This window comes from Aotus nancymaae, unplaced genomic scaffold (assembly GCF_030222135.1).
Source record: "Aotus nancymaae isolate 86718 unplaced genomic scaffold, 86718_ANA_hifiasm-v0.15.2.pri h1tg000092l, whole genome shotgun sequence".
Classification (NCBI taxonomy): Eukaryota; Metazoa; Chordata; class Mammalia; order Primates; family Aotidae; genus Aotus; species Aotus nancymaae.
Window position 1 is genome coordinate 9635327 of NW_026988507.1, and position 24506 is coordinate 9659832.

The window sequence follows — 24506 nt, forward strand, 5'->3', positions numbered from 1 at the left end:
GAATTAGGGGAGAAAGACTGAAGATTTTTCTAAATGCAAGGGGCTATAATTTTTAACAGGGGAGAAATAGCATAGAATTCATATGCATTTAAAATCCCTTTTTACACTCTGTAGAAAATACATGGCAAGGAGTGCATAATAGAAGTAAGAAGACCAATTTTGGGGTGATTTCAGAAGTTCAGATAATTTATGAGTGGCTTATGCTAAAATTGTGATAAAGGAGACTAAGAATAGTGGATGGGACAGGATGTGTATCAGAAGTAGCATTAACAGGACTTGTTTAGATATGGAAGGTACAACGAAAAAGACAGCCATCAAGGAAAACAATAATATTTTTACCTGAGTGAATTGGGTCAGTGATGGTAACATTTTCTAATATGGGGAAGACTCAGAGATCAGGTGTGAGCATAAAGGGAAATCCAGTATCACCCAGAAGACTCTAGTTCTGAAGATCTTAATATAGCAAGAATAGCCCTAAGGAACCAGATGAAGACGGAAACCTTGGATCTGCAGAGACATGCATCTGTAGAGTGGTGTGTCTGTGTGTGTATGGGTACATGTTTCCAGCAAAACTCCACTACTTGAGTGGAGCAGAAAAGAATCTACTACCTCCTGACAGCTCCAATCCTTCCATAAGGTTCCCTTCCATATGACCTGTTATTTTATCTCATTGATGAGAATAAAACCTCTTCATCTTTTACCAGACTGGAAGCTACTATTGACTTATTGAATTATTTACCAAACATCCATCAGATATTTATCAAGTACCCAAACCAGGAACTGAGCTAGGCACTAGGAGCAAAACTAAAAACAAAAATAGGCAATATTACAAGATCTTTCTCTAGTTTTAACAGAAATTCACTATGTTGGTGGTCTGTCTAGTAAAAGATGATTAGATGAAGATTCAACAATCTAGGCCCTGACCCAGCACATACTCATTCTGTGAATTTGTGGTAAACACATTGATTTTACATAGATAAAATGAATAATTACTAATATATTATTGACTGCATAGGGTATCTGTAAGATTCAAGTAAGTTAATAAATGTGAAAACATTTTGCCCATTTTTATAGTTTCTATACTTTTTTCTGATTATCATTTTTACTTTTGTTAAAACAGATTAAGATAATTCATACATAAGTATATAAACATATGACTGCTTCATATGTTTATATTATCAACAATATTGTATTAAATATAGCCAATAGAAATGAAGATATAAGAATGGTTTTATCTACTAATATTTTATCCTACCCTTATATTTTTCAGGCAAGTTTTTTTGGCTATTTTCTGAGAAGTATTTAAATATAAATAAATAAATTGATTGGTAATCTATCTCTTTAGTCATTTGAAACAAATATTAGGAGACACAAACAATGTTTAGCAAGGGATCTGCAACACCCATTGCAGAGCTTACATATTTCCTCAACAGGTCAGCTTTGAGCAAATGAGTTATAGACATGCCCTATTTGTAAATTCCAGAAAAGAAAACTCAAAAACCCATGTGTAGAGGTTTTAGGAAGAAAACTGATTTCTGAATTTTTAAACAATTCAGAAGGCAGTGTTACTTATCAAATTGTTCTTAGAAATGGGGAAAGCTATTCATCAAGGTTCTAGATCTCTGTTCAGTAAAGAACATATGGGAAAATATGCTAATACTTTAAACCACAAAAATTTCTAATATTAAAGATAGTGGTTTTGCAAAAGATTGCAAAAAGTTTTGCAAAAGATTGCAAAAAAAAAAAAAAAGAATTCCAGTTTGAAATTTAAATATCCTTGCTGATGTAAGATAAACTTTTGATGCCCAACAGCATATTATATTATTTGAGACAGAGAAGAATTTATTGAACTCTTAAATATTTGTATTATGGGAAAATCATATAATCAATTAATGATCTGCAAAAATAACTAACAGTGTTTTGTAATTATTTCGAACTTTTAACCTATTTTGAATTATGTTAGCTTGTTGTCTAAGTGATTTTGTGTGGAAAATGCAGAACTTAGACAAAGAAATTATAACAAAATGAGTAAACACATCTTTAGAAACTGTTAACTCAAAAACAACAATTATGGACCAACCATGAGATAAAGTGTCAGAGGATCACTATCGCTTTCTTTTTTCACTTAACTCCACTATGGTTGTATCAAGTAACATTCCAGCGATTTCTAAATTGGTCTTGTGACAATATCAGATTTAAAAAACAGCACTAGTCTAGTTTAATAATGGAAAATATCTAAACTATCAGATCATTTTTATTATCTGTGATTTCAGGTATTACACTAATTGATACCCCAATGGTACATAAATACTGAATAACAAAGCATGCAATGGCAATCTTTTCAATGAATTCGCAGAATACCCTACTGAATAAGCTTTTATAAACAGGTTTCCACACTCAATCCCATTTTCGTGACCTTTTAGTGCTTCGCTAGTCTCACCTGGTTTATTTGAAGAACCCATGGTGGTACCACTGCTGGACCACCCAGATGTCATTTCACCTCCACTAGCGCACCACCTGGTATTCCAGCCGTACCCGTTGCAAAGGCAAAAATGGAATGGACCCATTCACAGAATTTCTTAAGTGATGAAATAACCAATTATCATTTAAATTAACTTCCAACTAAAAATTACAGAAATGTTCATTTTTCTGTATTGATAAAAATGATGATCCTTTCCACATTTAAAAAATGTACTTTGATGTACACTATTCATTATTTCCTTGGCTCCTCATCCCAAGCTCACAAAGTAGATCACTTTGACCCACACATTACAGATAAGAAAACAGAGGTTACAGAAGTTAAGTGATTTACTTAATAGCATGACATTGATTTTGAGGAACCGTATTACATGAACATCCTATATTGCCTCCTGCAAGTGCTGGGTCCCCATTTTACCTACCTGGTTTGCTTCCAGAGATTGTCACTGCTGTGGCTGAGGCTGCATTGGTGTTTTCACTCACAGGGCTACTTGTAGTTGAGGCAGCAGATACTGTCGGGGTTCCTGGTTATGAACAACAATGGTTCAGGTTCACTGCCGCAAAAGTACTGGTCCCTATTCCATGCTAATAGCACAGAACTGAGATTTCTAAAGCATAGTGCATTAAGGACATCTTCCAGATGCCTTCCCTATGCTCTGACATTTAATGTCAGTTATAGCCTGACCAATGGTCCACATCACACCCTGCTGAGGAAAGCAGGGTTGAGAACTGCTAAGGAGTCATGTCCCGACTTGCCTGCGTTTCTAAGACTGGTGGTTCCAATGCCTGCTTCCTTGGGGGTGCTGCTACCTGGAACGCCAGACGTTGCTCCAGGTGATACCACAGGTGCGCCTGACACTTTCAGAAAAAACAAACAGTTTAAGAAACTTGCTTTTATTCAATCACTGTGACCTGAAACAATTTGGAAATCTCTTCCAGTATATTTATACTCATAATGTTTACTCGGTTTAGTGATATTAGGACTTCTTGCTCAGGAAGGGTATACACATTAATATGATAAGGCACTATTACTATCAGTGATGCTATGTTGGATCACTAGGTTTAAATGGTGACAGCCAGAACTCTCCAGTGCAAAGGATTTTTTGATTCTTCAATTAGCAAGTAATCTGGCATCAGACAAACATCCAGCTCCCAGTCAACCTTTCACCTAATGTTTTCAGCATTTATTTTGCTCCTTGTCTCTTTAATTCAGGATTTCAAAACAATGATTTTTCCAATTGTGTCTTTTTTCAACATTTATTGGTTGGAATTTTTCTTCAAAAAGAGAGATTTCTCTAATCAACTGGAACTATTTGAATATCTTGATCCATAGTTTCTAATAAGAAATACTTGATAATTGATTAATTTTCCCTTTAATTACCAAACTTCAGAATAAGGACTTGATATGATAGTCACTGCCAACATTATCAAATGTTGCTGTGATTGTTTCTTTTTATTAATCATCATTGGAGGCATGTATATTTCAATATTATAAGTGTGTCTCAATCAATTACAAATAATTATTTTTTCAGTGCTCAAAATTCTCCAAATTTGGTCAACAGGATCTCATGCAGTTTAGTGCCCTTGTCATTTAAGCAGAGCTTCCTTACTCTTTGAATACTTCCTCATTTTCTGACTTAAGAAGTCCCAAGCTCACCTTGAACTTTTCTTGCCCAAGACCTGGAATTAACCATTTCTCCAAGCAAGAGTGAACATAGAAATTTAGGAGCCCAAAGTGGGTGACAAAGGGTGCACACTACTGTTAGGGTACCAATGCTTTCAGGCCATTTCAGTGGCCAGAGTTAGAAGATATAAAGATAAACATATAGAAAACAAATGTATTATAGTGGAAGATATATATTTCCATACATTAGAAGTATATATCACATATTTATAATAAATTTGTATATATTTCTAATATATGAAAATACATATTTTCTATATATCATATATTTAGATTTACATAAATTATAAATTACATATATATCACAAGTTTATATATATATTTCCAAACTCAAATGGAACATTACAGAAATTTACTTAATTATTTCTTTTTTTTTGAGACAGGATCTCACTCCTCCCAAGCTGAAGCGCAGTAGTGCAATCACAGTTCACTGCAGCCTCAACTTCCTGGGCTCAGGTGATTCCCTCACTTCAACCTCCCAAGTCACTGGGATACAGGCATGTACCACCATGTGTAGCTAATTTTTTGTATTTTTTGTAGAGGTGGGGGGGGTCTCACGATGTTGCCCAGGCTGGTCTCAAGCTCCTGGGCTCAAGTAGTCTACTGACCTCAGCCTCTGAAAGTACTGGGATCGATCACAGGTGTGAGGCACAAGGTCCAGCCCAGATTTAATTATTGTATCTCTTTTCTTTTAAGTTGAAAATCTTGATTTCTAATAATATTCATATAACTACTAATTGTTTTATCCTGTGATATATAAAAAAATTTCAAGGTGAGAACACTAATGTAACTACTAAGAAGAAAATTATTGAATCAAGTTTAAAATTTCCTAGCAATCTTTTTGCCATTTAAATATACAACACTAGCATATACAGTCTGATTATTGTGTTTTAAAGTCATGTGAAATAATTATTTTCTCCATGTGATTATAACTTGATATTCAATGAGTTTCACTTGGTTCAGTTAGTTTTCAGTTTTAGGGTTTGCTTTTTCATTTTAATTTTGTTTTTAAAAATACATATGACATTTTCCTTTACTGAAAGCCAAAACTGTATTTAAAAGAATACTCAGAGAACTCAAAATCCTGCTGTTCTTGTTTTTTCCTATAAGTAATGACTTTTACTAGTTTTCAGTTTATCTTCCATGTTTTTTGTATACACACTTGCATATGTGTATATAATTCATATCCTTACAAAACATATATACATATATGTATACACACACATACACATACACTCCTCTTTTTTCATAAAGGTATAAAGGGTAGACACAATTCTGATTTTTTTTTCCTTTACAATAAATTCTGAAAGTAACTAGATCAGTACATAGAGATCTTTCTCACTCTTCTGTTAGGATGACCTAGTGCTGCTTTTTGTCCTCTTTTATTCAATGTATCTTTGATGGGTTGTTTCCAACCTTTCTATCAAAAAAACAATGCTGGTATGAAAAGCTTATACATACATTATTTTGTACTTTAAGGTTGTCTGGCTTCAGGAGCACTAAAAGTGGGATTTCTGGGTCAAAGGATAAACGAGTCTGTAATTCTGTGAGATTTTGCCAAGTTGCCCTCCACGGGGCTGTAACATTTTGTGCTCCCACCAGCAATGTGCACAGCGCCACCTGTTTCTTTCCAGACCTGCCAACGGGGCTGTCGTCAAGCTTTTGGATTTCTGCCAATATAAATGTGCGAAATGGTATCTCAGTGTAGTTTTGATTTCCATTTTTCTCGTGTGAAGTTGATCATTTTCTCAGAGGATTAAGAATCATTTATAGTCCTTTTTCTGTGTAATTCAATTCACATCTTCTATTATTCTAATTTCTGATTTGCTCTATGTACTTTTTCCCTTTGCTGATCTTGCTGGTATCCTTTGGTGCAATAAATCATAGCCATGAGTATGATTCTATACTGGGTCTTGTGAGTCCTTCTAGCAAAACTTGAAGGGGTTTTGGGCGCACTGATATAGGTTGCCTTTCCATTTGGTCAAAAATGCTTTTGTGTCACTAAGGAGAGTTTTAAAGTTTTCCTCACCTAAGTTTTATCTTGTTAGGATTATTCCAAGGTAATTTATCTTGTTTGTTGTTTACATAAATTGGAGTTCTCTCTTCAAATATATACTTTAATTTATTATTTATATTTATGAAGACTATTAATTTTTACAGATTAATCTTGTGTCTTGGTACCTTATTAAATTCTCTTACTGCTTATAGTTTTTCCATTGATTCTCTAGAGTTCTGCAGGTACACTTTTATATCATCTGTAAATAGAAATAGTTCAATATTTTCTATTTCAAATTATATGCTTTCAATTACTATCTAATCCAATTTATTAATAACGCCAGAAACTGTTAAATAGTAATATGATTGAATGTCTCCTTACCTTGTTACTGAAGTTAGTGGAATAGGTTTAGAAATTCCTCATTAAGATGCTACATATGTGGCTGAGGTATATATGCTTTATTGTTTTTTGTTAGTTTTTGTTTGTTTGTTTGTTTTCTGAGTTGAAGTCTCACTCTGTTGCCCAGGCTGGAGTAAGTGTAGTGGCGTGATCTTCGCTCACTGCAACCTTCACCTCCCAGATTCAAGTGATTCTCCTGCCTCAGCTTCCAAGCAGCTGGGATTACAGGCGCCCACCACCACACCTAGCTAATTTTTGTATTTTTAGTAGAAATGGGGTTTCACCACGTTGGCCAGACTGGTCTCGAACTCTTGACCTCAGGTGATCCTCCTGCCTCAGCCTTCCAAAGTGCTGGGATTACAGGCGTGAGCCACCGCACCTGGCCCTGTTTTAAGGAAGTATTCATTCATTCCCACTATTTTGAGTGATCTGTTTTTTCCCATCAGAAATGATTATTTAATGTTTATCAAATACCTTTTTAGCTTCTGTGGGTTGTTAGTTTCCCTTAGATCTATTATTAATATTATAAATTACATTAAAAGATTCCTTAATTTTGATTTTAATAAAAATAATTAAATATTAGTTTCTTCCTGAATGCTTTTTTTTTGTAAACTTAAGCTTCTTGTACTTAGCTCATGAGATTTAAATAATTCTCTGTACTACTTACCGCTTTCTGAGTAAAGCAAATCCAATTGTTTTTCAAAACACTTTGCATAATTGACTGTTCAGGATTAATTCTTCCAGATATATGGTAGGTTCTTTCACTACATAGATTTAGGGTTTTTTTTTTCCTAAACTAAGAAAATTTTTTGCTTATTTATAATTTTAAATACTAGTTCTCTTTCATTGCTTTTCCTTCTCCAGAAATGGCGATAATGTATTTTTTGGATATTTTTGCCTGTTTCCTAAAACTATAACCTTCTCTAGCCCATTATACCCTTTTTTGAAAGTGTCTGCAATATTTCAGGGATAGGCAACATCTTTTCAGTTCTGTCCGCTAATATCCTTGCTGTATTTTCAGTTTTATTTATTCTCAGTGGAGCACGTTGCTATTTGGTCTTCTTTTGAGATGATTTTTCTTTTCAATTTTTCTCCTGGGTTTTCATCAATTCCAATTTAACATCTTCCTGCTGTTTGTCTATTTCCACTCTTAATTTTTAATCTGTCATTTTCATGTCTCTTTGTAGCTGCGGTTGTTTCCTTAGTTATTTTACGTTACATTTTTATATTCTTTGGCTTCATGACTAGATATTTAGAATTTGCTTGCTGTTGCTGCAAAGTTTTTGAAAATCTATACAAAGGAAGAGCTGTGTCTCAATATTGGAATTTCATTTTTTTCTTCATTATTACTATTTTTTCATTGTGGGCCAGTAATAGCAGGAGATTCTATGCAGGGGGCAGCAGATAGGCTTCAGGCTGGCTTCCCAGATTTCTCAGATAAAGGGCTCCCTCTTATGTTCTTACAGTGAGGGAGCTTTTTTTATAAGCAGCACTTTTTCCTTGTCTGTCTTCTGATGCTTTCATTATTATCCTGTTTTATTGAGACCCTTATTTTTACATATTTTGCTTTTCCTTTGACACCCAGGCTCCAAGGGTTCCTCTCCCTTCCAAAGACTTCCATGCATTTTCCGATACTCTTCCAACTCCACTCATGAGGGCTCTCTGACCTGCCAGGTCCCAGATTTTCTGTCACTATTTTCCACTCAGGTTGGGGGATCTTTCCTTCTGAGGCTCCACTCCAGTTGACTGAAACACTAGAATAATAGTATTCTACTGCTATTAGGACCTCGCTATACTTCTCTATTTTCTTTGATGCCCTTACCTAAATCTCAGCCCCACTGTGAGCCGCAGAGCCATCGTTCCCAGTTTTCGGAGTTTTGCTCTTCTCTGTCTCCTCTAAACACCATAGGTGTGGGCTCTGTTTTGATCTTTATGATTTGAAGAAAGAGGTATCTGTAGACTCTAATTTAGGTAGCCACCATTTTCCTGTTTTTATCCCCCCATTGATTTCTTGAAATTAGGTTAAGAAAGGTTCTTCACAGATTTAGCTGTGAACAACTTACTCACCTGCTTCATTTCCAGAGACGAATTTAGGATGAACTATGTGTAATAAATGGTGTTCCCAAGTCCTCCTACTGGAAGACTGCTATCATTTATACTGAGAACATGCATATAGTCAGTAGCATCTGCTTGGGTATATATTCTGAAAGAGTGAGATATCTCTGATTTTGCACTCTCTTAACAGACTGCCTCTCGTGTATCACATTCTGTTTTAATGATTAATCAATAATAAACCTGTATTTAATTCTCTACTACCTTTTTTCAGAGGGTTTCTGGGTTTGAAGAATATTTTGTTTTTAATTCTACTTCCCCAAAACCTGAATGATAACTGCTTTTTATTCCCTTGCAGTTGAATAGATCCTTAAAATTTCACTCAGCTTCCCTGTATTTTCAGTTTTTGTTCAAGTTGGGGCATATAGACATAGCTCAGAGTACAGTGATTGTAATATATTCTTTTCAAAATAGAATAATTCTGTTGTTTTAAGCAAATTAATCAGTCACTTTACTAGATTTGCCTCTCAAGTCTTATTCTAATGTGTGTCATAGAACAATTCCTCCACTTTGATTATCTTTTGCCTTGCATGGTTTTGTTTTTGTGTGTATTGTAAATATTAATCTCTTTTGATCAGAAATGAAGTTCCATGAGAACAAATACCTTGCTCTACTCCTCGTTTATGTTGTCTGTATCACCCAGGATGATGTTGGACACACAACAAATACTTTTTGATTTTTTTCTTATCTTCTGCAGTTTTGACATTACACAAATAATGATTATTATATTCCCCAGGGAACCTCGTCTCTGACAAAATTTTAAGTAAAAGAATTACACTTCTACTGCCTGGATTCATTCTGATGATGCTCTTTCCATACCTGATGCTCCAGAAGTGTTTTCACCAGCAGCTCCGGCGGTGGCTACATTTCTCCCTTCAGTTGTTCCTAATTGAAAAGAGCAACAAGTGCTCAGTCTGCATCAGAGTTTTCAAAATCATGAAATAAAAATACAGGATACCTAGTTAAATATGAATTCCAGACAAACAATAAACACTGTGTTTTGATCATTGCATGGGACAAACTCATCAAAAAAACAATTGTTCCTGATTTGTGTGAAATTCTAATGTAATCGGTATCCTGTATTTTCTCTGGCAACCTTAGTCTACATAAATGGTTATGAAGAAATACTCTTTGAACAAATTTCAAGGTTTCTTTAGAGGGGTAAGGGGTCATAGGACTTAAACTATCCATGATCATTTGTTGTAAATTATGTCCCTTCTAAATTCACTTAAACTTATAAGAATTTGAGTTTCCAACTAAGTTTGTGATGCCAGGTGAACCCAGGGTTGGCCTGGTGAGTTTCCCAGGTGGGTTGGAACCAGTGAAAGATGTTCTAGTTGTGATTTCACTGTCAGATCCAGCAGTAGTTCCAACAGACTGTCCTGTTACACCTGAGAAACACAGTATTGGGAGAGTATATACATTTTTATGACAACCTAGCGCTGTAGTAGTTTTAAAGGAAAAATTTGGAGACAACATAAATTAAAATTTTTCTTAAAAATGTTAATCACTTATATACCATTCTATCTTTTCTTGGATGGTATTTATACTAGGTAAAATTTGCTGAGTTTTGATGAAACACTGTCTTTTCCACCAAAAGCCATGGTCTTGGAATGACGTCCTCTACTCACCTGACATGCCTTCAGATGGTGTCACTTCACTGCTTGTGGCTCTAGTGTTTTCACCCACTGAGGGTCCAGTAGTTCCTTTCAAAATAAACAATAAATATGTATCATGACCTTTGATTTAGCAGAACAGAGGGTGCTACTCTCTGCTTCCAAAATATCTTTTGTTTATACTTCTTCATTTCCAGAAATGGTTCACTCTTTCTAAAAATTGATCATAGTAAACTTAAACAATTGTTGGAATCCCTGAGAGTGCTTATTTACTTCTTTCTTGTAAATAAGCTTGTTTATTATTCATTTAATATTCAGATATATGAGCCTAATGGTTCTCAATCCAGGTTACATATGGGATCCATGAGGCTTTTAAAAATACTCAATGCTTGGTCCCTTCTTCCAGGGATACATATTCAATTAGTCTGTGAAGGATTCTTCAATATGTATTTTCAAACATTTCTCTAGTTGATTCTAATTTGTAGTTAGGATTGCCAACCATAATCCTAGCCCCACTCCAGACTGACAGGCTCAGAAGTTCCAGAATAGGAACTTCTGTCTGAATCCATATGGCCGATTACTACCTGCAATACCGGTGGTCAGCAACTGGGCTTCTTAACCCCAATTCTCATTCTTTACAATGCTGCTAAATAGAGGAAATGTGGGCAGATCCACACTCTCCATTTTACTCCTGCACACTCGCCGATTTTCCCTTTTACTTACCTGCTTTGCTGCTTTCAGAGGTTATGGCTGAGGCTCCAGGGCTGGCAGTGGTGGAGCCTGCAGAAACCAAGACGGGGAGAGGTATGCATGTTATTACCTCTGTTCCTATGACTACTTGGAAGTTTCCAGAAAAAGGAAGTGAAAGAAACTATCCCTCCAACTCTCCTCAGCCTTGCATTCTAATACTAGTTCTACCCTGAGTTTACAGAGCATCACTTAGTGTGGGAGTCATGGCTGGGAGCTTCTGAAACATTAGGTCCAGCCTGGTCGATCTTACCAGAAACCGTGGCTCCAGTGCCTGCTTTTCCAGGGGTACTACCACCTCTGACTGCAGGGGTTGCTCCAGATGATACCCCAGGTGTGCCTAATTTTTTTATCATGGAAAAAAATAATAATGGCTGCTTAAGAAAGTTAAATCCTTATGAAAGTCACCTGAAATACATATTTTTTTCCTTTAAAAAATGAATCTCTCTCATAAATGTCATGATAATTTATTGTTCAAGTTAAATCAGATAAATTAGGAAACTCTGATATTGTACTGATTTCAATAAAGGAGTCTTTCTTAGTAAAACATAGTAATCATGCAGATAATTCACTGTTCAACATTGAATAGTTCAACATTGAATTATCTAGACTCTTACTAGAATTGCCCTACGCTCCAGCATGTACCTTTTATTTGCTTAATTAACTCTAACTTTCTTAGTCTTTATCATCTACATGTGTAGGAATATTTATTCCTTCCTCTCCAAAGTGAAGTGGATTGAGAACAAATATATGGCTCTATTCTGTTCCTGTATTCCACAGAGCATCTATCACAGTATTAGGTATACAGCATATACTTGTTGGAATGGTTCCAGTCTTCTGGACACACAGCCTTACATAATGTTTGGATTCCCCAAGAACCCTTGTTTCTGACTAAATTTTGAGCAGAAAGCTCACGTGTCTACAGGACAGCATCATGATGGTTTTGCTCCTCCAGTACCTGTTCTCCCAGATGTATTTTCACCAGCAGTTCCAGTGGTGGCTGCATCCACTCCTCCAGTTGTTCCTACTTGGAAGAATAATGGTGCTTAATGTATATGATAGTTATGAAAAAAAAAATTCTTTCAGGATATTCATAGTTTCAGGTCATTTTCCTAAAATATTGTTCTCAGTTATCTTTATCTAATCTCATTATCGTATTCTGGGGTCTTGGCAAATCTTGTATTGGACCCCAATTACAGCCCCCTACAAGAGTCTTTGTCTTACCTGCTGGGTTCCCAGGGCTGGTGGCTCCAGTGCCTGACGCTCCAGGTGTGCTTTCCCTGCTTGCTCCTGTGGTTGCGCCCATGGAGTCTCCGGTTGTACCTGACAAACACAGTAGCAGTGACTTCAACATATGGTGATTCTGAAGGAAAAGACTAGGCAATTCAAGTCAAATTTAAAGCTTCCTGAGCAGCATACATACTTTGATTATCTACCCATTTAACAGGTACTAAAGCATGTGTCCTGACTTGCCCGATTTTCCTGGGCTTGTAGCTCCTTTGCTTCGTTCCCTGGGTATGATGCCCTCCTCTCCTCTCATTGCTGGGGCAGGAGGGACACCAGTTACTTTTGATAAAAAATAGAATTTTAAAAAATGCCCCAGCCGGGCGCAGTGGCCCGTGCCTGTAAACCCAGTATTTTGAGAAGTAAAGTTGGGTGGATCTCCTGAGGTCAGGAGTTCAAGACCAGCCTGCCCAACATGGCAAAACTGCATCTCTACTAAAAATACAAAAATTAGCCGGGTATGCTAGTGCCAGCTACTCAAGAGGCTGAAGCAAGAGAATTACTTAAACCCGGGAGGCAGAGGTTGCAGTGAGCCAGGATTGCACCACTGCACTCTAGCCTGGGCAACAAGAGCGAAACTCCGTCTCAAAAAAAAAAAAAAGACCCTACACAAACCAACTCATTTACTCTTTTAAAATTCCTCTGAAACTAGTCATATTATTATTCCTATTTATTAGATGTGATTAAATGACTTGTTCCAGGTCACTCAGTTGATTGACAGCAGATCCAGGAGCCAAAATTCAAGCAGTCTAGCTACAGTTAATATTCTAATCTGTGCTTCTTGAACAATCCATTGCAAAAGAACAATTTTGTAAAATTTGCAATCTGTCCTAGATGAATACTTTGAAAGAGGCCATAAAAATAGAGAAATGACGCCTGGTACAGTGGCTCACACCTGTAATCCCAGCACTTTGGGAGGCGGAGGCAGGCGGATTGCCTGAGCTCAGGAGTTGGCAATCAGCCTGGGCAACATAGTGAAATCCCGTCTCTACTAAAACAATTCAAAAAATTAGCTGGGCGTGGCGGCAAGTGCCTACAGTCCCAGCTACTCAGGAGCCTGAGGCAAGAGAATTTCTTCAACCTGGGAGGCAGAGGTTGCAGTGAGCTGAGATCACACCACTGCACTCCAGCCTGGGCGACAGAGCAAGACTCCATTAAAAAAAAAAAATAGAGAAATGAAATTTTTAAAAGTAAAACCATACAAAACACAAGTCTTTATTTAATAGACATAAAAATCATCCTGTAAAATTGCTATGTTTTTAAGTGCTTAGTCTCTGTTTCAGTTCTTACTACCTCAAAAACCAGTAACAATCTGGCTACTACCCATCTGTCAACCAAACTTGGAGTAGTCCTGCTCAAAATCTTTATACATACTGCCTCATAACCAAAAGAGATAGCTGATTCTCACTTATCGTTATTACCCAAGTAATTTTGATGCAGGTTTTAAGAAACGTAAACTAAATGGTCATCACGCTAAAATTTAAGTTTACTGATCTAATTGGAATGAACCAATTTCTTAATTTGTGCTATTGTGCATTGATTATATCCTTGAAACCATTATTTTTTATGTAAACTATATCTTATTCCAAAAAGTGTTCAAGTTGTAACTTTCAAATCAAGAAAATTGCTAAGGGAAATAAATGTAGAAAAAAATAAAATTAGGCCATGGATTAGTTAGCAAGTACATAAAGAGAAATAGTTCTATGTATACACTAAAGAAATGGCTTTTAACACATTTCTGTGTGCAAAGGAGTTTGTTCAACAAGACTCAGCTAAGCAACTAATTTTAGGAAATGTTACTCAGGACAATATTTTTCAAAATAAGTTAGTTGCTTAGTTGAGGCTGGTATACTTTGTTCTGAACTGAATTTACCTGCCATGCCCGCAGCATGAGTGATGGTGGGGCTCACTGCTCGTGTTGTGGCTGCATTCTCAGATGTTGAGATGATGGAAAATGGAGTTTCAGTAATGCCTGAAAAAAAACATAAACTTCTCATCTAAAGTCTACTAGAACTTTGTTACCAAGTGGTGAGTTAACTGTTTAATCAATTTTATCATAGAAAATATAATCAATAAAACCAGTGACTTTCTGCCTAGAGTCCCCTAAGAATTTGTTTTCATATCATAGCCTTTTTAAATTTTTCACAAATATAGCTTTCTGTATCTTGAACTGAGTCACACTAGGCCTTCATACATTTGTCTAAATAACTGTTTTAAAATAAGCAGAACCTACAACCACTATGGAGAAGAGTTTGGAGGTCCCTCAAAAAACTAAAAATTGAGCTACCATATGATCCAGCAATCCCACTGCTGAGTATAAACCCTAAACAAAGAAAATCAATGTATCAAAGCGATATCTGCATTCCTACATTCGCCACAGCACTGTTTACAATAGTTAAGATCTGGAAGCAACCTAAGTGCCCATCAGCAAATGAATGGATAAAGAATATAGGAAATGGAGTACCATTCAGTCATAAAAAAAGAATGAGATCCAGTCATTTGCAACAACATGGATAGAATGGGAGATCATTATGTTAAATGAAATAAGCCAGGCACAGAAAGACAAACCTCACATGTTCTTACTTTGTGAGATCTAAAAAAATCAAATCCATTTAACTCATGAACATAGAATGTAGAAAGATGGTCACCAGAGTTAGGAAGGGTAGTGAGGGGTGGGGAAAAAGTAGTGATGGTTAATGGGTACAAAAAGATTTTAAAAGAATGAATAAGACCTACTATTTGATAGCACAATAGGGTGACTATAGCCAATAATAATTATATATTTTAGAGTAACTTAAAGAATATGATTGGATTATTTAGAGCACAAAGGGTAAATGCTTGAAGGGATGGATATTGCATTCTCCATCATGTGCTTACTTCATATTGCATGGCTATATCAAAATATCTCATGTATGCCACATATGTACATATCTACTATGTACCCTCATTTTAAAAAATAATTTTTAAAATTAAAAAAATAAAATAAGCAGATCCTTTGCCCTAATCACTGTTGCCTGGGGCTTAATAACCATAAAGAAACACTATTATGAAATAGTTAATTGCTACTTTCAGCCTTAAAACAGCAAAGAGAGTAACATATATTATTAGATGTGCACATGTTTAAACTCGAAACACCTAAGAGCATAACATATGTTATTAGATGTATAACCCATGTTCTTTAAAAAAATTTTATGATATTCGCTACTGTGGTACATCCTATATTAATAATTAATGAGAAAGAAGAAAATCAAAATAGAAACCATGTTTCTATAGCCAGTCAATATAAACTGACCCAAAATAAATTCAATGTTTTTTAAGAAAAATTTAAAACCAGTGGTAAAAGCCTAGTAAACTACTTGTCTGAAATATTTTTGCTAAGGCCAAACTGTCCTATAAATGGTTTCTTAAAAACCCAAAGTTACTAATAATTTATACTATTGGATATTTTTATTTAACATATAAAACCAGGAATTAATATACTGACCTGTAGTAAAAGGTTTGGTGAGAGGACCTAGAGTCGTTCCTGAAAAGGAAAACAGAAATGATGTGAATTTTCCAACCTCAAGAAAAAAATACTAGAGAGATTGCTCTGCTGTTATATAGTTTTCAATACAGAGTAATTTGTAATTTATTTAGTGTTTAGAGTTAATAAATTTGTATTTCATTTTTAATATAGTAACATACATCATGATGTACTTTCCAATGAATATGTGTGTGCATGTGTACACACACATATACATATACTGAATTCTACTAAACACAAAGCAAATGGAATGTATATTAACAAGGTCAATACGTTCTCTGTTAAGCAAAGGCTTATTTTGCAGTTTATGGTCTCTTCAACTTTTCTCAGCTTCTGGTTGTCTGCATCTTGGATATTTTTCTATTGAGTAGCATTTAGACTATAAGGGTTTGGAGGGAAAAGGAGAAATTTTTTTAAGATTTATGTTTATGATTTGACATAGCAGGTTTGTGAAAATAAATTTGAATTTACTCTAAACAGCTGTTGTGGGGTATCAGCGAACTCCTGAAGGAAGAGGCCATATTTTAACTTGTATTCCCAACACCTGCCCATTGCCAGGGATATGATTAAAGCTCATCAAATGTTTATTGAGGACCTGTGCACTTAAAAATAAACCTTTATTAATTCAGGGTTTTCATAAATAATAAATAGTCAGATATTTTCTCTATTTCAGTGTTAATTTTCATTGAAAATCCATAGGAATCCATTGCTTACTTTATGTAAATAATACCACTTTGCAATTTTATAGTGTTTTGGAACTTCAAAAAAAGGAGATAAACAAGCTTCTCACACAATCTGTTTGATCCTCACTCCTCATCCAGCCACACTGGCCTTTGTATCTTTTCTACCTGCTGTTTGCAGTTGTCTGTACTTGGAACATGGTTCTTTGCCCCTCTTCTCCTAGTTAAGCTTTCATTGGTTAGTTCTCAACTCAATCACCTTTTCTTCAGTCTTTTCTGAGCTCCTTCACTGGATTAAATCCCCTCCCTCTCATCCCATGCCCTTTAAAGTACTCCATAGCTCTTGTGTTGATGTAAGTTTCCATTTGTTTTTGTAATTACTTAATTGATAACCATATTCCTGACTAGGCCCTAGGCTTTATAGAGGCAGAAACCACATCTATTTTAATTCACTTTAGTATCTCCAAGGCCTGCAAGAGTGCCTAGCACATGAAAGAGCCTGATAAATACTTGTCCATAGAATAAATGAATCAATGAGTAAATGAATGGAGTCAAAATATTTTATCCAGTTTTTTATAAAGAATGGAGATCAGAAAAGTTGAGTGATTTGTTCAAGATCGCTGATGGTTAGTGATAAAACTAGGCCTCAAATGTAAGTCACCAAGTAACTAGGACTGTGACCCATACTGCTTTTTATGTTATTCTTCCTATATATATGTAACACACACTTCTTGCAGTTTTCAAGTTTTCTTAATCACCCATTCATCTTGTTAATGGAAATATTAAAAATTAGACTAGAAGATGTAGAATACAATATGAAGTAAATAATAAAATATCCTGTCTACTCAAATTACACAATGGATATTTAAATAAGTATGGTAAGTAGTTTGATAGAAAGTTTTTGTGACAGTTTTCAAGAGCTGACAAGGTTTAGTTGAGAAGAATTTTCAAAATTGGTAGCACACAGACTCTACCAACTGTACAATTCGGATCTTGATATCTTTTTTCACTAATGAGCACAATAGTTGCACATTTGAATTAAAATCACTTGCTGATCTAAGGATAGCATAGAAAGACTGTTATGCCATGATCCATAGAGACTATCAAGATTAGAATGATGTGGAAGAATAGACAGACCCAGATACGCCCAAAGATTTTGGTGCAGACTCCATTTCCCAGCATTGATTTAACCTTATGGAATTCCAGTGATCCAATCTGAGCACTTTCAAATTGAAGACAATTACATTTAATTAAAAGCAGCATTATCAGATGAAATAAAATCTCCAAATTTTACACATCTAAATAAATATGCTCTAATCAACATGGATTCAAGAACATGGCTGCACACCATAGGTGGTAGTGTACTGATCATCACTATTTTCACCATATGCACAAGCGAACATATTTATAGGCCTTTCCTTATAATTGATCTTGCTGAGATGGCAATATGCTCATGTGCATCTTGAGGACTGATCTTTAATCAGGGTCATAGAGTTATCTAAGCTAGGCACAGATTGGAGTACATTCCAGTCAGGCTACTATGATATAGCTCCCACGAATGAACTTCAGAAGATGTAAGTCTGAAATTATCGATACAGCAATAAAAGTAGGGATAAGCCTTTACTAACAGGAAACATGAGAACCCACTTTTCTTCTGGGTATAATTACCAACCTGATGGGAGACAGCATTCCCATTCTCATTAATTTTGACATCCATACCACTACAGTTTCGACTGATTTTTCCATTACTTGCAAATGAACATACATGCTGGAAGTACTTGATACTGTCAATTACAATGCAGCAGCTTCTTTGTGGACAAGACATAAAGAGTAACAGGAGGAGCTGCCTCTACCGAAACACTGAAAGCTCTACGTGCCTACACGGTAGTATGATAGTCCGCCCTAGAAGCTTTTCCAAGTGGCTTTGTCCACTTGTGTTTCACCTTTCTATAAACTTAATATAAAGGTTTTCAATTAATTTTCTAGCTACCACTAAGTTTTTAAATTACTTCTAAGAATCATTTTAGTTTTTATAAGGAAAAAATATTTTGGCATTTTTTCAATGAATTTTATTTTACTTAAAATATATGTCTGAGAGATAAGCCGAAGGAGTTTCTGTAGTATTTCCCCTTACAAACAAATTCAGTATTACAGAGTCTACAGCTTTTGCAAAATATCTTATTCTGAAAAAAATTAAAAATTCATAAAAGTAGCTTTAATCCAGAAGTGGTACGTTTCTGATTAGTAACTGAAAAGGTATTAAACTCCCAAACTAAAATATAAACTCGTTCACCTAATTATTCTTTATAAAATTAACCAATAATAGAGTTGCCTTTACAGAATAACTACTATGTATTACACCAAACTGCACTATCACATTTACTGTTTTCTCAAATCTTTCCATGTAGAGATTATTATTAGTTTCCACTTCACAGATGACAACACCAAACCTCAGGGTGCTGAGGGACTTAAAACAGGGTCAGACTTTAAGGGGAGGGATTCAAATTCTTATTTTTCTAATTCCACATTCCACTACACTCATCTATCTCCCTTTTCCTGATGAAAATGTTTTTCTACAATTGATGCTAAATTCCATTTGACCCAGCAATCCCATCACGGGTATATATCCAAAGGATTATAAATAATTCTATTATAAGGACACACACACACAAATGCTCATTGCAGCACTGTTTACAATAGCAAAGACTTGGAACCAACCCAAATGCCCATTGATGATAGACTGGACAGGGAAAATGTGGCACATATATACCATGGAATACTATGTAGCCATAAAAAATGATGAGATCGTGTCCTTTGTAGGGACATGGATGAACCTGGAAACCATCATTCTCAGCAAACTGACACAAGAACAGAAAATCAAACACCGCATGTTCTCACTCACAGGCGGGTGTTGAACAATGAGAACACATGGACACAGGGAGGGGAGCATCACACACTGGGGTCTGCGGGGGGGAAGTAGGGGAGGGACAGCGGGGAGTGGGGAGTTGGGGAGAGATAGCATGGGGAGAAATGCCAGATATAGATGATGGGAAGGAAGGCAGAAAACCACACTGTCATGTGTGTACCTATGCAACAATCTCACATGTTCTTCACATGTACCCCAAAACCTAAAATGCAATTTTAAAAAAAAAGCACATCGTATAAACAAAATTTATATGTAACTTATAGCTGTAACATTCTAAGATTTTACATTTTTGAGTAAATATCTATTTTTAACAGATCACATTGAGGTGTAACAGAAAACTACTTTTATACGTCAGTATCCCATGTATTCATTCAAGGAAGGGATTTTTTTGTTTGTTGTAATATAAACTTACTAAACAATCTATGATTTTAACATAAGTCCCAATTTGAAATCAGAATCTGCAATTACATGTTGCTACTTTGATAACTGATTTAAATTAAATTTAACTTCATCCTCTTCTTTAAACATGGAAACACAGGAGCATTAGGATTAGAGTCTAGAAAATATGTTCTGAATTTTAATTCTCTGCAACTTATTAGCAAGTAACCTTGAAGGTATAACTTAACTACCTCTTTGTGTTTCCATCTACTTATTTGTAAACAGGGGGAAATGATGGCACCACTTCAGGGAATTAGCTGTATCAAATCAGATAATATATGTCATATACAGAGTAGCACTTAGTAATTATTAGCTCTGTATCAAGATCAGCCAATCTAAAGAGGAAAAGCCCTATAACTGCATAATTTTTCTTCTAAAAATAGCATGCTTATTAGAACAGTTAGGCATCTCTCGGGATATTTTAGCTCTTTGACAGCATTTACTGTATAGAAAAGAAAATAGATACAGAAAGCATGTGGAGAAATTAAAGTTTGCATATTGTTTACCTTTCACCTTAAAGTTTTCTGTAATGTTTTCCTAAATTCCTCAAAAGTATACTTTACTTCTATTTACCTCAACCAAAAAGTTAAGGACTATTCAACAATGAAGTCATACCTTCTCTTCCATTCAAGATTACAGTTTAATCCAGTACTTGATCAAAAGCACTTTATCCAGAGAACAAGTTAGTGGCAAAAACCGGCACCCCCTACCCTACTGCCCTGCCGAGACTCTAAAATAAATCTTACCTTTGTGTTCAAGAATTATAGGTTTTGATGCTAAATTGATTTATTTGAAGACAAAGAAAAATGTAAAAGTAGGAAAGTTTTGACTAAGTTAATTTATCCCACTTATCATATTGGTTCTGCTGAAAAGCACTAATACATTTTCCAAAATCAAACAGGTTCCCATATCCAAGAAACAAATCCTTCCATTTATTATAGATAGTTCATTGAGAGGCAATACATATTTGAAATGAAGTGTCTTCTTGCCTATATAATATCTGAAATATAAACTTTTACTTTTCAATCTCTAAATATTTTTGGTTGATGCATACTATATTTTGAAACAAACAAACAAAAACCTTTGCTAGTGATGATGTACAAATACTTATTTTAAAATAAAACAAAAATGGGATTCATCGTTCTCATCACTGATCAAGTGAGATTTACCACTAGAAGACTTAAAAACAAAAATCATTTTGCAGTTATGGATTCATCACAATTTGTCAAATCCACTTTTAAACCACCAACGTCAGTAAAAGAAATACGATGCATCTTTCAAGCCTACAATTTGTGCAAGGCAATTGCTTTACAAATTTAGGCCTTTATTTCTTCTAAAAAGAGTTCTAAAAGGCAACACCTTAAACTGTTTTGTTTCCACAATGGCATGATGTTTACTGGATGAATAGAGAAAGAAAAAAAGTTTAAAAAGAAAAAATACGTTGGTGTCTCTTAAAGAAAAATGTTTTATTCTTACGTGAAAAACGAAAATTAATAGATGTGACTCTTTTCCTTTAGAGGTCTGAAATAAAACTATCAGTAAACACTTATCTAGTGCTTTCTGAGATTCCTGATTACCATCCTCACTTTATGTAAATTACTATGAATCCTCAGTCAGAAGAAAATTGGCATGTCATCTCATAGTTATTAAAATTCAGAAATATCACATTTTATTTTGAATATTTTGTACTCCATCCAAGTCCCTAGCACTAGTTGAAGTAGACTATTTATGATTTCCAGTTAATTGAATCAACAAAGAAGACCAACTGGTAGGATCCAAGCCCTCAAGTCACAGATTTTTAAGGAAAATTACATTAATCATTATTTGAATGATTTCTAAATTCCCATCTGTTTAGTATGGTATGGTCATAGTCTCAGAAAAGATGAGGAATTAAGAATTACCACTAATTCTTAACACTAATCATTATTTTTTAACTGAAATTTGACCAATTTAACTTAAATTTAATTAAAGTTTTGTATGCTTCACTTTATCTGGAAAATTAGCAGTTCTTAATCCGTTCCAGGTAAGCTACATACGTATTATTAACAAATGCTGGGAACATATTATTCATTTGATATTCAATGTTTTCTGCACATTGGGATTACATGACTAACTTTATTTGAAACAAACACATTTTGTGGCACAATTGGAAAATTTTAAGATAAAAAAATAAATATTTTTATACTTCTTTGTCCCCTGATTTTAGAATAACATTGACTACAGTTTCAGGTTTTCATGGATAACAAGAAAAGAAAACCAATCCTAACTTCTCCCTAGATCATGTCAGAAAGTCCTTTTCCCTCTTATCCTTACAACTCTGAAAATGTTACTTAAGCTTTTTGCATTTCCTCACCTACAAAATGATTATATGAGGAGGACTGTGGAGAATAACAATCAGAGGATTAAGATTTAATCAGATACTGAATGAAAAATATTTAATGTAATGACTAGAAAGAGGTAAATAAAAGTTATTTTTAGCATATCTTTCTATATAGTACTAACATAGTATTTAGTAAATTATTAATATTATACTTACAGAGCATGAAATATCTACCAGAATTTCAGGGAAATTAAATAAAACTTTAGGATTCAGTAAGGCAAAGTACGAAAGTCATAAATAATACTTAATGAATTCAGGAAAAAAATCGCCCAGATAATCGTTCCTACAATTCAACTCTGCATTTGATTTATAATTTTTAAAATGCTGCCATGAACATGATTGATAAGATTTTTATAGCATTTTACAGTAAATGAGACAAAATATTACATCTAAAACTTCATCAGTTGCTCACAAAAACCCTAGCAGGGTAATCTACTCACGATCTTCTGTTTTCCATGGAAAGTTTGCTTGCTACAGTACAAAGTGTTGACAAAATAAATTGGATATTACATTCAAAACCAGGTGTTCGAAAAGAAAACATTTATATATTATATATATAAGAAGAAATTTATATATAAGAAAAAATTTATATTATATATAAGAAAAAATATATAAGAAAATTATTATATATAAGAAAAATTATTATATTAAAAAAATTATATTATATATTTTATATATTATATATTAATATACATATTTATATATAAGCTAGAAAAATTAAAACACTTTTAATAGTTCTAGGTAAGTATTGTGATACAGGATATAGATATGATCATCACAACACTGAAGAAATAGATAAAATAGTTATCTAAACTGCTTTTGATTCATGCATATCTATGGAATTCATCAAATCAAGGAAAAATGCATTTCTTTAAATGATTACAAGATTCAAAAGTTTTACTAGCTGATGAATGACTTTGACTAAAGGAGAGCTTAGTAACCAAACTAAATTAATCATCTTAGAAATAGAACCAGGCTGAGAATTAGGAATTCGGTCCACTGCTTGTGACTGAGGTAATATGTAGCTAGAAAATTACTCTGTGGTGTATATGAAATCATTCAAAAAACTATTGGGATGAAATTGCTATTGGCCTTGGGAAATGAATTTATGATTACAGACGGCAGAAAAACAGTTTTGAGATGTGTTAGGCTTTCTGAGATTTACATTGAAAAGATTCAGTAATGCTTTCTGTTGCTAACGGTATTCAACACAAGAGAAAGTTTGACAGGAAGTAGCATGTTGTTGTCGGTATTTTTAATTATATTGTGCACTATGATGGCTGATGCATAAGATATACATATATATTTACCTCTTTAATATAAATATATATTAAAAATGGACAATACTAAGATTTACAAAATGTTCAAAATTATAGTCATAATTCTATATTATAATATCAATTTATAATCCAATAATTGTCTTGGGTTTATACTGTATCTTTATATTGAAGATTAGCTCTAATGAGTGAAATGTATGAATTGTTGGATTTATCAGTATAACTAATAGCTAACAAATAGTTTATCCTTCACCAGAAATTCTGTGCTAAAATTCTAAAGCTGAGTTATAAATTTTCGTCAGGGAAAAAACAGAGTTCATTCACTCTGTAAATACTTACTGCGTGCGAACTATTCTGTACCTTGACACTAGGTACAATTGGGACTACAAGGATAGCGAATCATGGTCTGTGACTTTAAGGAATGTATTCATTTAAGACTTGTTAAATTAATAAATAATAAAAGAAGAGATATAGTGCTAAATTGGGAGGTAAAGACCCTAAGTATAGGAAAGTGAGTATGTGAAAAATAATGCAGAGTTGGAAGGGTGAAATCCATGGACAGTTTTCTCAAAAACATAGGCTCTAGAAAGAAATGACATACATTATGCATGTGAATCTTCAATTGAGTAAAACTGACATCTTACTAATTGTAAAATTAATTAGCTTAAAGAAAAACAGGTGACGATTATATATTATAAACAACAATAACATGCAGAGTCACAATGCTAAATTGTCTGCTAGCCATATTTTTCAAATTCTTTTTTCCTCATATTTTCTTTTACATTAAAAACACTGAAACATACTCAATGAATTTTTTAATTTAGGTGGAAAAATAAAATAGAAAAACAAACTAGGTGAATTGTCTGAATGGTCAGAGGGAAAATTCAAACCCAAATATTTTTAATGTGTAATTAAACTGATGTTGATTCCAACGCAGTGGTTCAATGTTTCATATACAAACTTTTA

At 34.3% G+C, this 24506-nt stretch overlaps 1 protein-coding gene across 1 annotated transcript in view; it reads right to left on the bottom strand.

Annotated features, from left to right (window-relative positions):
* MUC19 (mucin 19, oligomeric) overlaps positions 1-24506 on the bottom strand; it is a 158577-nt gene that overhangs the window by 88683 nt on the left and 45388 nt on the right. Inside the window, exons 42-51 of the mRNA XM_064369823.1 lie at positions 15801-15839; positions 14190-14288; positions 12257-12355; positions 11991-12059; positions 11275-11372; positions 11009-11075; positions 10301-10375; positions 9489-9554; positions 3235-3336; positions 2901-3002 (exon numbers count right to left, since the gene is read on the bottom strand). Coding sequence (XP_064225893.1) covers positions 2901-3002; positions 3235-3336; positions 9489-9554; positions 10301-10375; positions 11009-11075; positions 11275-11372; positions 11991-12059; positions 12257-12355; positions 14190-14288; positions 15801-15839 — 816 coding nt within the window. The remainder of the gene's footprint in view (positions 1-2900; positions 3003-3234; positions 3337-9488; positions 9555-10300; positions 10376-11008; positions 11076-11274; positions 11373-11990; positions 12060-12256; positions 12356-14189; positions 14289-15800; positions 15840-24506) is intronic.